At 45.5% G+C, this 15,325-nt stretch overlaps 1 protein-coding gene across 3 annotated transcripts in view; it reads right to left on the bottom strand.

Moving 5' to 3' along the window:
• Nucleotides 1–15,325, bottom strand: part of SPEG (striated muscle enriched protein kinase) — a 1,422,155-nt gene that overhangs the window by 1,077,933 nt on the left and 328,897 nt on the right. For all 3 annotated transcript variants that reach the window (XM_086954403.1, XM_086954404.1, XM_086954405.1), the window contains one exon: nt 7,880–7,966. In XM_086954403.1, coding sequence (XP_086810529.1) covers nt 7,880–7,966 — 87 coding nt within the window. The remainder of the gene's footprint in view (nt 1–7,879; nt 7,967–15,325) is intronic.

The following is a 15,325-nucleotide window of genomic DNA, read 5'->3' as shown; positions in this document are numbered from 1 at the left end:
TCAGTGATCCTCGCCACTGCGTTTCGGAGGTCCTGGCGAAGCAGTGTAACGTCCGCTCCCACCGCCCCTATTTTGGCGTCCAGCATGTCCCGGGATTGAGTAATGGCCGCCAGGATTGCAGCGTTGTCTGGCCCTGATCCGCCACCTCCGCCAGACGCCCCGGCGCCACCACTGGGCCCGGCAAACTTGTCCATGGGGCCCTGCTTGGGCGGGCCCCCTCCGCCACCCCTGGTCATGGTCGCTCACGGACACAGCGGATCAGCACACTGGACTGGACGGGTAGGTTCAGCAGGCCCGGGGCAGTGAGTCCACAACAAGAAGCACGGGACCACGTTCGGACAGCGGGTCCGGTGCCCGCGCAGGAGGGGCGGCGGGTCAATACGACTCCCGTGGCACGACACACAAGGCTCCAGACCAGACAGGACCCCACGATGCCCACCGGCACCTTCAGGATCCAGAGGAGGCAGGGCACCTTCAGCAGTATCCTCATGCAGTGGTGCCCCCAGGCTGCAGCAGTGTCCTCACGCAACGGTGGCCCAAGAATACAGCAGTGTCCCCACGCAACGGTGGCCCGGGAATGCAGCAGTGCCCCCACTCACCAGTGGTCACCGGGTGAAGTGTTCGGCCAAAGTCTGCGCTGTTGACGCCACTCGCCGCGGCTCGCCCACTGCCACCTCTCGGCTGTCTCGAAATCGAGGTCCCCGGCCCACAGCCAGCTACCAGGCCGCCGACCGCCGTCAGCGCCACAGGGTCCCAGAGGGAATGGAGCCGCTAGAACCCGGCACCGGAGGAATCAGGGCCCACTCACGGACCGACGGCGCCCGCCCGGCACCAACCACGGGCTCAGGGTCCAAGCGCTGCAGGGACGTCCGGGATCCGCACCACAGATGGCACCCTCCGCCGAGCTCCGACAGCCGCCACACAGCGTCACCAAAATCGAGGTCCCCGGCTCGCGGCCAGCCACCAGGCCACACTCCGCCGTCAGCGCCTCAGGGTCCCGGCGGGGACAGAATCGCGGAATCCCGTCACCGGAGAGAACAGGACACACTCCGGAGTCAGCACGACTCGCCAGGGATCTTCTGCGGGCTCGGGGGCCAGGATAAGTGTCTAAAGTAAGTTCGGGCCGGCGGGAGCTCTACTAAGCTGCGACCGCCATCATCGCCCGTCAAGCCACGCCCCCCCGATATTGTTTTTTTTTTTAATGTTGGATATGCTGAACATGTAATCCTTGGGGCATTTTGCATCTATATTGTGTAATTTTGGAGGGTGGTAGTTGTTCCAGTTTTGGGTTTTGCATCTCTATACTATTTTCGAATTTGTTGTTTTGGGTTTAGACATACCCATAGAGTGCTCGCGAGTGTTGAGTGTTGGGTTGGGGTTTACCTATAGTTTTTGTGAGTGTGTCATGGGTTTAAGGATACCCATAGTTTAGCGAGAGTGTCATGGGTTAAAGGATACCCTGCATTTACTTTGGGTCTAAGGATACCCTAGTTAGGTATTGTATGCGGTTTTGGATTTGTTAGTTTTTAAGAAGGTATTTTCTTGTCTTGAATTTCTTTTGTTTATGATCATTTTCAGGGGGAAGGAGGTATTATATTCTTTTTATAATATGTCTTCTTCTTTCTGTCAAAAATGTGTTTTCCTTCTCTATGCATTTTTTGTGTTTATGATCATTATCAAAGGGGTGGGATGTGTTGATTGTAGTTATTAATGCATTCTCATCTTCTACTTTTCCTTTGAATGTTTAGGGGATGAGTTAATTGTATTTATTAATGCATTCTCATCTTCTTCTATTCTTTTGAATGTTTAATTATTAAGGGGGAGATGTGTTGTAATGTGCTTATTGCTAATGCAGTCTCCCCACTATGGTTCTCTCTCTGCCTGCTCAGCCTGTGGTGATGTCACGTGGAATGTTGGGGTTGCTTTGTATGAAGAGAGATTCAGTTGGTGTGATGGGCTGAGCAGAGTGGACCTTGCTCCTGGTGGGGTATTACCAGGTATTACTATGGATCTTTGTAACTAAGAGCCTGTAAGATTACTACAAGAATAAATCTACTAATACCATCCACAAGACATGTCTGAGCTTCCATACTTCGTTTTAACATATTGGTACTAACAGGTTGTGACTTAACTATTGCGTTTAATTTTGTCACAGTGATATGCCTGAGGTTGGAAATGTCACTTTATTTTTCTCGTGTTTGTTCTCCCACTGCCATAATGTTTAACTTGTATTAATTAAAAAAAATGATCTTTCCACTTTGACATCATATGTAGATTTTATTTTATTTCTAAGAATATATACCCAATTATTTTTATCCCATAAGGGACCATTGTTCCTTATAAATACATCAGTGATGTTGAATCACATTGTGTTTTGGCTTTCGAGGAGTTAACTAATCGAAGAACATATTCGGCAGAAAACGGTTAATATTGATGTTACTAGTGAAGGTCTTTTTCCATTCTCCTGACCTCGACAAGGCACCACCTCATATTCGTTGTGTGAAATTTTACAATGTGACCCACATTACAAAAATGATGTTACTTACCCTGTAAGCATCTGTTTTTGGCATGTCGAGCTGTAGAATCACATGCTTTGCATGCTCTCCCCATCTAGTGTTGGGTCTGAATGTTTGCACATTGTATTTCATCGAAGAAGTCTTTCCCAGTCACGAGGCACGGTGACTCCTCCTTTCTGTGATAGTGCACATGGGCATCAACTCCATTGTTAGATTGTTTTCTCGCAAGAGGGTGAGAATGGAGTAGGTAAGTGTAGTACAGGGATGTTCATGCTTATGTAATGTGAATGAGAGGTACTGCAACAACCATAGGTGTCCGGGGAGGAGGGAGGGCGCATGTGAATCTACAGCTCTGCATACCAAGAACAGATGCTTACAGGGTAAGTAACAGAATACATTTGAGGCATGTGTGCGGTAGATACATATGCTTCGCATAGCAGTATTCTGCCACAGTGGTAGCTAACCAGTGGGTGTTTGAAAAAGTGTTTTTAGCACTGCTTGTACTAGATTAGGTTGTTGACATGCTAATACATCCACACAGTAATGTTTGGTAAATGTGGGTGGTGTAGACCCTGTAGCTGGCTTACATATGTCAGCTAAGGGAATGTTACCTAAACAGATATATGATAGATGATCCTATTTTACGAGTAGAATGTGCTCTAGGAGGTAAGGAATTCAGAGCGTACCAAGCGAAGATGCATGCAGAGGGGGACAAATCAGGCTGTATATTGGCACGGCTTCTGCTCAGCACACAACCCACCCTGCATAACACCGTGATCAGAATGACCCCAACACACAAAACCACAACTCAGGTACTCTGCACTCTCCACTCTGCACTCTCCACTCTCCACTCTCCACTCTCCACTCTGCACTCTCCACTCTCTACTCTGCACTCTCTACTCTGCACTCTCTACTCTGCACTCTCTACTCTGCACTCTCTACTCTGCACTCTCTACTCTGCACTCTCTACTCTGCACTCTCTACTCTGCACTCTCTACTCTGCTCTCACACTCTGCACACTCACTACTCTGCACACTCACTTTGCACTCTGCACTCACACTCTGCACTCACTAGTCTGCACACTCACTACTGTGCACTCACTAGTCTGCACACTCACTACTCTGCACACTCACTACTCTGCACACTCACTCTGCACTCTGCACTCACTACTCTGCACACTCACTCTATCCACTCACTCTGCACTCTGCACACTCACTCTACCCACTCACTCTGCACTCTGCACACTCACTCTGCACTCACACTCTACACACTCACTCACTCTGCACACTCACTCTGCGTAATATCACTAACTGGCTGTCCGAGGTTAAAATGTTTTTAAATTACACTAAATGTCATTTAATCTTATTTTTCCACCCTGCCTGTGAATGAAACATTACTTCTGAGTCCATCAAGTAACTGATTATCGTTTATATAACACACATTTGCAAAATCTGCTCAGCATGAGCCATTTATGGGGCTTGCTGTATGTTGGCACGTTGCCTAGTTCGTTCTAGCGGGATCCGATGTTGAACCCTTCAGTGTGGTAGTGGACAGTCCGACAACAGAGCTTTCACCTTTACATTGAAATATTGTTCATAATAAAACAAGAAGTCTACATTTTAATGCCTAAATTAGTTATAAGATAGAAACTTGGTTAAGGGTTTCATGGTATTAAAATCGTAAATCATAAAATGTTTGTAGATGAGCACAGTTAGTTAATTAATCTTTATATTTACTCTGATGGCGCTATACAAACTGATTTGTCTCTAGGCGCCGATGCTAAAAGGAGAAATTATTCTAGGCCATAACCCTAACTCCTGTGGGACAGTTCTCATTAGAGCTGCTGTACTTACACCAGGATGCCCTTCTCAGAATATACTTTTTATGTGCGTCACACATTGTACAGGGGATGCAGCGCCCGGTCACAACGACACGGCTCACCCACTTGCTTCAATTACACAAATTTACTATATGTGCTTTTCTCTTTCCCTGCTGGGTGACTTTCCGCAAAAGGGTTATTTTGGTGTATCATTCCTGTAATATACTTTTCTCATCATGCTACATCAAGCGCTCTCTCAGTGTCTCCATATAAAGTGTTATTGAGCGCATACTATTTTGAAACCATCACAGACCTTGAAGGCCTTTTTAAGCATTTGTCTAAAACGATTAAAATCAGGAGACAGTAAATTAGAGTACTAAAGATAAATGTTGTTCAAGAATAAAACTGACCTTCTTATGAAACAGCTGCATATGAAGCAAGTGATATTGTGTATTTTATAATTTTTTATATAAATCTTTTTATTTCAAGAACCAACAAGCAGATACATTCACCCTAAATGAGTATACCATCCTTTCTCCTGATTATAGCTTTAATATTCTTGACACTTCTTACAGTCCTACTGGCAAGTTGTTCCTCCATCACTCCATCCTCAATCTATCGCTCCTGCATTTCCTCCACCCTCCTCTGAAGCTCTGGCGCCGTACATGGGTTGCCTCTAAAGTCATTCCATTTACTCCAGACCTTCCTCCATTTGTGGGGGGCAACAACTACTGGTATACACCGCCTTCTCCGCCACCATACACCATTCTATATCCCTCTTCCTGTCTCCCAGGGAGGAAGTCACATCAGAAACCCAAGCATGTACTATATTTCTTTTGGCGATCATCAGTGCTAGAGTCACCCCTATTTGGTCTCCACTTCCCAAATCCGTTGCCTCCCACACATTTAGGAGACACAATTTTGCAGAACTTAGCAACTCACTCGTGCACACTTTATTTAAACATTGAATTATTTTCGACCGATATTCTTGAATTTTGGGGCAAGCCCATATTATATGGAAACCGGGCTATGATCGCAACCTCCCAGGGGGAGGCCATTGCCTCCTGCCACTCCTCATCTTGCAAATCAGGGATGTATTTTTCCCATTTCACTTTTAAGTGTGTTAAAGTATCTGGTGCATGATTTATTTGTTTTTTAGATGTTAGTGAGGTCGCCTTTTGGTGATGTACTCTTCCAATAATCGGTTTTCGAGCGGGGATGACTCTGGAAGAGGGACCCCTTTCGGGAGGGTTGCCTGTAGGGCGTGACGGAGTCGTAGATAGTGGAACGCCTAGGCGGGGGCTAAGTTGTAGTCTTTCTGTAAATGGTCTTATTCTCCCTCCCCTCGTATCTCACTGTTGAGACACCCAGCAGGATCCACTTGTCAAAAGATTCCCCCAGAGGAGTCGCTCGTGTGATTTGATATTGTGTATTTTTAAAGGTGGGGAGCACAGATAAACTATCATTCTTTTTAAATGAGAAGTTGATTCATAACTTTCTCAATGTGCACTCATTGCAAATGTTCGGAGTAACCAGCAGATGATACATGGTTTGTGTTTTTTCAAATGCCTGATCTTCAGTAACAGAGAATGTGAAAGCAAACCAGCATGCATTCACAACAGCCTCTCCCCGTGCTTTTCTGTAGCCTCCTACCTGCTGGCCTCAGTGCCCGCTCTCCGGTGTTGTGGAATACGGCTGCACAGCAGCCGTGCCCACTTCAGGAGAGTTGAACCTTGGCTTTACAAGGCAGAAGCTGCAGGGCATCCAGCCACTGATAGGAATGTGCCCATCGCTGTGGTTATGGGGACACTCTGAAAGAGTCTGAATAAAGTGCTCAACTGTTCCGTTTGAATGCACGGTTACGAATAATAATAATGAAGTTCCTGAAGGTTGCACATGAGCACTTTCCGAGTTGCACAACTTCAAACAAGCAGTCACTAATTAAAGCAGTCGATGTCTACACTGCGTGGAGTGGGAGGGTACAGAAAAGGCAGGCGGGTTGTGCGTAATGAAGGAGGGGGGAAGGTAATGGAGGAGAAGGGCAGGGATTAAAGATGTAAAGAAAGGGTGATGGAGGAGAGAATGACTGCGTGCTCTACATGAAACGCAGCTACAGATGTTATAAAGCGCTGCTTTAGGACAGCGGGAGAGGGTGGGAACAGGGACACGAACAGCGGGGGGGCAGGAACGGGAAGAGGGACAGCCGGAGGGGGGTGCGGGAACACACAGAAAGCACTCACCTGGAATTCCTCCGGCGGCGGAATGACGAAAAGCAACCTCGACAAAAACAAAAATAAACCCCGCCCACGGCCACAATGACGACATCGCAGAGGCGGAGAGCGAAAAAATCTCAGGAACGCCCACGAATCTGGTCCGGCCATGACGGACAGATCTCTGTTCCAATGGCTAGCCTCCATTTATGAAGCTAGACAATGGAACAGAGGGCGGGACTAAGCCCTACACTGTAGGGACATAAGATTTCTCCTGGGCGGAGCTAGGAGCTCTGACGCCAGGCGAAACCTAAAAACAGGCCTTTTCTAGCTATGCACCCAGGATCTGGAACAACATCCCTGTATGTGTCAGATCTAACCATATTCTCCTCCAATTCAGGAAAGAGTTGAAGAATCATCTTTTCAAAGTACATTTAATATCAAAACCTTAACAAACTCTTCATTCTTAATCCCTTCTCTGCGGGGGTAATTCCCCACTGTGCTGGGGGGTAGGGGAGCGCGCACAGCGCCCGCATGCTCATAGCAGTGGCAAATGCTGACATAGCAGTGGCAAATGCTGACAAGAGCAGAGCTGAATTAGAATATTTCCTTCACACACATTGGGGTAGAAACCTTCAGATGGATATCTGGCGACCAAGAGGTGGAACTCCCCCCCGCCCATCTACGACTAGCCCAGGACCACCTCACCTTCAGGAAACACCTCAAGACCTGGCTCTTCGAGCAGTAGCAGCACCCCCCCTCCCTTCAGCCCCTTGAGACCCTCACGGGTGAGTAGCGCACTCTATAAATGTATTGATTGATTGATATCCATATTTAGATGAATATTAAATGTGTATGTTCGAATACAGAGGTGAGTAACAGATATTACCAGCTATTCTTGACTGGACAACTGGGAACAATTTAAAGGATGCAAATCTGAAAAATCAAATGTTTGAGAATCTGTTGTGCTCACATGATGTGGACAGTGAACATTACAGCAGGTACAAGCAGGTGGTGTATATAGTACTTTCAACCACATCGAGACCCTCCGGTGAGTAGGCGCGCTTTACAAACCCTTGATTGATGGATTGATTGAACCACACCTGAGATGTGGGTGGAGAAGCAGGGACAGAGAACCTGCTACTAGGTGCGAGCAGGTGAGATGGGCGGAGGTCACTCCATCCTCTGAGGATGGGGCAGCTGAATATGGGAAGGGAACATTTTAACAGGTTTAGGCGTATGAAGAGGGTGGTGATCACATGAGGATGTCGATTGTGATCAGAAGACAAGCAAACAGGCGCAGTTAAGATAGGTTTTTGTGGGTTAATGCTCACCTGATGGAAGGTCGAAGGCACGGTTTCCTTGTGCATCCATCGCTTCACCCTGGGGTTCCACCGCCTCATCTTCACCCGTCTCCGAGTCTGGAGGGAGGGAAAGAGAGGAGGAAGGGGCAAAGTGAGAATAGCATCGGGACCCTGGCATACACGTTTATGATTATGTTACAGACAAGCTGATGGCATAACACTACTGACTAGTACAATACTGGTAAAACACAAGGCAATCTGCAGTTATATTATGTGCCCACTGCTGAAAGAAAGAGAGGTAGTACAATGAATAACTCGTTTACAACTGAATTATGGGGGAACTCGTGCCGTCCTATCAAGGATATAACTTGGCAATTTTATGGCCCCCTACAAACACTTATTTTGTTGAGATAAAAGCCAAGTGTGGGCCTCTGAATCAAGGTGACCAAACCCAAAAGGCTCTTCCTAACTCTAGGCAAATAAATCCTCCTTACATCAACTCAAAAATGTATGTAAAATATCTTCAGTGCACAAGTTCTCAGCGTGTTTAACATAATCAACAGGTCACTGGGTGGCACAGACCATGTTTTATAATTGCAGCACATTTACACTCTCATCAAAGTTGAACTAATAACAAAAATGTCACCTTCCCAAAGCAGTGGGGTGAGACAAAGCCATAAAGCCACTGCACAAAGTGAAAAAAATAGGGGAGAGGACGTAGCCTTACGGCTAGGAAGGTCGACCTCTAAGCTGGGGAACTGAGTTCGAGTCCTGGCAGCGAAGCTCAACATCCTGTGATTCTGGGCAAATCACGTAATCTCCCCGTTCCTAAACAAAAATGAATGTATTCTTCTGTAACGAAACTGGTGCTCATGTAAAGTGATCTGATACCCGATGTCGCGCGTCTAGTTTGCGCTATATAAAACTCGGGGGAAAAAACATGCACTACAGCAATCTGAGCACTCCATCCTAATCCAATCATAGTGTGATTGGATACGTAACACATACACACCCGAAGTTACACGTATTTCTTATTCAAACTGCTTAAGCTATATCATGGGGATTGTATGTACTTATGTTCAGATCACAAGGATGCATGTGAAGCACATCATGAATGAGACTTTGATCTATTGCTGGAGTTCAGAGAGACTCTGGCTGTCACATCCGTGCACAGAAAAGTATGATCATCTCCTTCATCAGATGACTCAGTCCAGGCAGGTACAAACAGTCTTTAAAGTGTCCACTCAGGAAGCTTTGGAAAACAAGATTCTGTTCGTACTAGTAGTAAAGATAATGCCCACAAAATGGTGTTGCAGTCTAAAAAGTAAAAGTTACTTTCCTTCAGTAGCGAATCTTTCTGGTGGACAATATATACACCTGAAGTTTCTCACCTGTTGCATTGTCACATGGCCCATGCGGGGATTGTCGTCTTCTCTAAGTTAGCATGAGCATGCTGCAGATTGTCTGCTGCTTTGCACACGTTAATACACAAGTTTATTTTACAATGGTCTCTTTTGCCGTTTTCACATGAGAACCTATTGCTGTGTCAAAACTGCAGGTTCCAGAGATGTAGTCGGTACATTGTGAGCAAGGTCGAAGACCAATGCCCCTGGTTATTCTGTTCTGGTCAGGCCCTAGCACCTAGACAAAACATACAGATGCAACTGTTGTTTGTGAATACATACTTTCTTCTTATGAGAATACATGGATAGGTAGCACACACTTGAATAGGGACCTTTCCAGGGAGAAGAGCAGGAAGATCACCCATGAAGTAAATCTATCATCTATAGACTGAGTTACAGGGTCTGCAGGTAACACCCAGAGGTCTTCTGGTATATCATCATTCTGCTTCTATACAAGGGGAGGGAGATTAGGCTATACTGTCTTTTTGTGACCGTTCCTTTCACGATTTACGGACTAATTGCTATGCTTACCATATTTGTGTTATGCATTTTCCTGCTTATTGTGGCATGTATACTGCATATTAGAAAACGGTAGTTATAATAAATATTTTAAATTGATTCATGTCCCTGTCAGATCTTATTGTGACTAGTACAAGAGTGCAAGCGAGAGGGTCTGTCTTGTCACTGCGATTCCTGAGAGAGTCAGGAGTATTGTGTTCTGGGGTGTTTATCTGTGAGTGAGTAGGAGGGCAAGTGAGACACTATTGTTATTTTCGTGGTTGAGGCAGATCCAGCATACCCCTTCGAAGTATTTTATTCTTTGGTTACATTTCCAGCGGTATGCGAATGATAATTTGTATCGCGCTTATACGGCAGTGTATCGTCCATTAATTAATTGAAGTTCCGTTGACATTCTGGGAGCACACTGTAGAAATCACACTTCCAGATTTAAGATTAAGGGTTGCTTATTCTGGATATTGGGAGATCCTCAGCACAGCAGACTCTTCTACAGCGCTGCCTAACAGTCAAGTCCTTACAGAACCTCTAGTACAATACATTCTATTCTCTGCTAGACATTTCAATTCACAGACCAATCACTGTATAGTGTATTTATAACATGCTATAGCTACATTAGCTCTACATTTATTACCCCTTACAAAAATTAAAGAAATTAAGTTTTGAAAGTTATAACTTTAAAATCACACTATTTTGTTTGGTGCCCTTCCTCACCCAATCTCTTTTGTTCGAATGGGCCCCTTGTCTATCGATGGGGCTAATTGGCCTGTTTTGGCTGGTTTTACAGCACATCCCAATTATCTCAATGTTACTAATGTGGAGCTATGTCTACTATATACCCAATCGGTTCATCTTCCTAGACGAGTCATTCCGTTTATGGCTCATGCACTTCAAGCAACTCCGGCTGGAGCTGCTCCTCCGGCACCAGGTCAGGGCAGAGTACTTGTGATTAGTCCAGTCATGATTAATTCTGTGATGGGAAAAAGTCCTCAGAATCATGAGGACTTGCCATTTTGGATCGCACAAAAAATTGAGCAGCTTGAGGCTGCATTTCTACATACCTCTCCTGTTGGGGAACACAGGATCCTTACAATGATTCCTCCTTTAGCGGACTGCACCACCTGGGGAATGGTGTTTGCTTTGATATATACACTGTGCTTTGTCATCCCCTCCATGAGCTTTCTGCCGAGCATTTTGAAAAAGGTACAGGATGAACATGGGGCTGGTCCAGCCCTGGATTTGGGGATGAAGCTAGTGGGTATGTTCCCTATTGTCTCCGATATGATTCTGGCCAGCATTAAAGGTAAAGCAGTTTGCTTGCAGGTGTGCCAACGCCGGGCAGCAGTGGAGGACACTGATAGGGAGCGACAATTGTCGATTATTATAGCGGATGTGTGTACATCATTGGGTCGCAATAGCTTAGGGATTCAACCATTTACACAGACGCAAAGTAAACCCCCTCCTGAGAAGGAGGGTCATGAGGGTTTTGTAAAGTCCCGAGGATGCAGGAATTACAGGCACAATGCATTAGATCAAGCTGCAGACCGGGACCCCAGGAGTAGGAAGTGGGACTGTGACTCTACCAGTTTTTTTGACCATTTAAACCATGATATTAAGGATACCGGGAAATCTTATACAGGTCTAGTTCTAATAAACAAGGTACCCTTTGTTGTATCTTCTGCAGTGTGACACTGGGACCCGACTTGCCCCTGAAAGACTGTAGGTGTCAGATGTAGGTATTTTATACAGTGCTGCCATTGTTTGTGAAATGTGCATGGTGGCAGGGGACGAATGTCAACATACTATGGGCATCTGTGTGGATTGGACTCCCAGCCTCGTAGGGAGATAAAACCAGCATGGAATGTGCTCAACACTAGTGTTAAGTGCTCAGATGTATTGGTACATAGAAACACTTATTTTTTTCAGAAGCACAAAGAAGAAACTTCGAATGTATGTGTGACAATAGCACAAGTGAGAAATCATTTTTATATAATGTGTAGTGCCTCACCTAAAATTTCACAATAAACATTTAATGATAATTATGAAAATGCATTCTGAAGTTTCTATTTCCACAGGTATAAAAGACACTGGATGCTTTCTTGACCCTCTGCATACCTGAATACTAGGATGGGTAATGTGTGAGTGTATGCACGGTGTTAATCACACCTATACATCTTTTGATATTTATTAAGCCAGGACTCAAAGTGCATTAGTGGGAGCCTGTTGGCCTTGAAGAAATGTGAATATCTTAAAACCGAATGAAACGTCAAACCCTTTTTGATGTAGGAGCACAATCTATGCTCCTACGCCATATTTGTTTCTAATCTTGCAACGATACTCCATAATCAATATTTTGTGGTGGATTACCAGTAGGCAATTTTAAGCCCTTTGCTGAGATCCCACAGAACAATAATTATTTTGCAGTCAATATTGGAGTCCTGCTCCCAAGAGTGCAGTTGAGCCCATTGGGAGGATACAATTACACTGTGTACAGACCCAATGATGAGCATGCCACATGACTGGCATGTGGGTAAGGGTCCTAAAAAAGAAATGAAGAATCCTCCCACCCTCAGAGTTGGAAGTCGAGATCTAGCGGTCCTCTTATGAAGGGACTGCCCTCTCTTTTGTATGATATGTACAATAGTAGAGAGGGTTTTGCACCAAAAAACAATGCCTCTGAGAGGCATGCGTGAAAAGGAGAAATGTTTTTATTTCTCCAAAGGTTTCTGACTTTGCCTATTTGCTGCACTGTACAGCACACATCTAAAGTGGGAAACGCTTTCAAGTTTGTCTACACACAGTATTTTGTACATGAAGGGTACTCGTACAGTACACAACCGATTCTACGCAACATGCACACACCCATGCACTATGGTGCGAAGGTGTGCGCTTGGCGCTAGGCAGTCTAACTAGACGCCAGTGCTAGGGAGAGGGCAGGAAAGTGGCATGTCATAGTAGATATGGTACCTTCCTGCTCTCTTCCTCTCACACAAAGCGTGGAGTGTGGCAACCTTGAGGGCTGTGCTGATTTCCATGCCATGTTTGTAAATGTGGACCTGTTTGTTGGCCGTTTTTTAGGAAACACAGTGTCTTTTTTTGTTCAATGCATCTCCTGAAAGACAGCAACATCTGTGTTGTGTCTGCCTATGTATGCCAACATTAGCTGTATTTCCAATGGGTTATTTAATCCTCTGACATTCCAGATTAGGAAAATTATGGGCTTCCTCTTTATGTGTTGTGTTTGGTGCTATGCAGTTTATCTGAAGTCATTTAGCATAAAGTGTGAGAAATCAGGACTGACTACCTTCAGACAACTTGTCATCTCCAAGTCTGAGTAGGTAAAATAATTGCATCCTAATTGAAAGCAATACTCCTCCTACTTCAACATCCCTCTTACAGTGGGAGCCCACTGACAGGGCACTGAACAGTTGAACCTCTTCACAGTACTCACAATAAGCCCTTACCCATATGCCCAAATCTAGTACAATGTACCACAGTCATGTGTAAACTTGTAGGGGATGTAACTCTGGGCTGACCGGACGGCGCTCACCTTATGCCACCCAAAAGAGCCACAAATAATAAGGTCTTTCAATTCTTTGCTGCTACCATCACTAGGTAGAGAATGTGCCTGGGACCGGGGCACCTGTTGGGACCCTGGGGCAGAGTAAACAGAGCAAAGAGGCAGCGATGGAGCAGAGATGAACAAGGGGTGGAAGTGACCACCACCTAATCAAAGCAAAATGACAATTTCTGAGTATACTCCTGATCTCCATCTTGACAGCGGAGTCTGAGCACTATGTCCGACGCCCGGTGGAGCTGCTCTGCTCAGCTATGGAGGGATTCGGCCTTGGTTCATCCCTTGACCGTCACCGACCCAGCCGGACTTTGGGCACAGTTTTTCTCCCTGTCTCCCTGTCTCGCCCACCTCCCCCCTCATCGTACTTCAATAACTCTGGTTTTTCCTTGTCATCTATCTATCTATCTGTTCCCATTCAGCACTCTTTCGTACTTTGTCTACTTCCTTTGCTTCTATCCCCTCTCACCTGAATCTTGCCCACTACACCGCCTAGCCCCCTGTCCTTCTGTGCCCTTTGACTAAGCACTCCTTCTCCCCTTGTTGGTGAAAGATCCAAAATATATACGCTGGAGTCTCAGCGTACCATGCTGAGAGAATCCACAGTGCCAAAGGAGTCACTCACAATTGAGGTATGGCACCCCTTGCCAAAGCACTCCCTCTCCCCTTTTTGGGCAAGGATCCAGTATGTAGGAGTTGGAGTCTCAGAGACCCCTCTGAGAGAGTCCACTGCGCTTAGGGAACCTCTCGCAACAGAGATGGGGAAATGATACCACTTCCCCTGGGATCACAGCTAACTGGACTTTGGACGCAGCTTTGACTACCCCTCCTCTTTCCATGCTGTGTCTCTCACTCTCCACTCCTCTTTCCCTCCTCCATTCTCTGTCTATTTCCCCTGCTCTTACCCCCCTGGAATCCCTCCCCTTACCTACTTTTTCCCTTACGTATATGTTTCTTTTTATTTGTCTCGACCTTACTTATAACTATGTCGCCAGATTGTAATAACGGTGTTACCTTTGTACGATGTAACCTGCAATTATGGTCTGATACTCATGTAAAGCGCTCCGATACCTCCGGGTCTAGCCAGCGCTATATAAAACCATTTAAATAAATAAATAAATAAGTATCACATACAAGCCAACCACGACCCCCCAACTCGTTGAGGTCGGATAGATTGTGCACCCAGTGTAAAAGAACTTTATCCGTAGACTGTGCAGCATATGATGGAGTACTTAATCTCTTATAAATACGTCGTGTCTTTGCCTACTAGGCACTGCCTTAACCCTCTAATCAACATAAAACAAATTATTATTGTTGAAACAAATTTAGTTAGGGAGATGGGAGACAAGGCTGTAGGCACTGCAGTATCTTTGACTCCGGTGACGCCAATGTCCAGGACATCAAAATCAGGGGTGAGCGTAATTCAGTGTAGCGTGTAGTGTAATCACGTGGAATTACCTTGGAATTCCGCAAGATGACATATAAATATTATAACTAACTTGTTAACTGCTTCGAACGTTCTGCGCCAGTGCGGAAAGTTCAAAGAAACGGGTGGGGCTGCGACGGCCAACGTTCGTTTGCAGCACCAGGCAGGTAGTGCTCCAATCGGCCAACGGCCGACGGGAGCACGGAATGGGTTAAGCATGCATGTATTATGTATACAAAACAGTAATTCTGTGTTTAGCACTATTTCTTACCACAAAAATGACTCCTCATATCCAATATGGGTGCGAGAATGCATTTTACGATGAGAAACATCGCTAAATATGATTTGGGGTAGGATTTTCCATTAACTTACTCCTTGCACTTAGCACAATTTCCTTAACGTAAAATGCACCCTCATGAACACTATGAAAGTGGAGAGACATTTTGCGCTAAGAAATAGTGCTAAATGCAGCAAAACACGAATAGCAAGCATGAGAGGTCGCTCACACTCTCTAAATATGGTCTCACAAAAAGTTTGTTTTTCCCCAAATTACTTGT

The sequence above is a fragment of the Lissotriton vulgaris genome, chromosome 2_1, assembly GCF_964263255.1.
Source record: "Lissotriton vulgaris chromosome 2_1, aLisVul1.2, whole genome shotgun sequence".
Classification (NCBI taxonomy): domain Eukaryota; kingdom Metazoa; phylum Chordata; class Amphibia; order Caudata; family Salamandridae; genus Lissotriton; species Lissotriton vulgaris.
The sequence above is the reverse complement of the archived record's forward strand: the minus strand, read 5'-3'. Positions and strand labels throughout refer to the sequence as shown.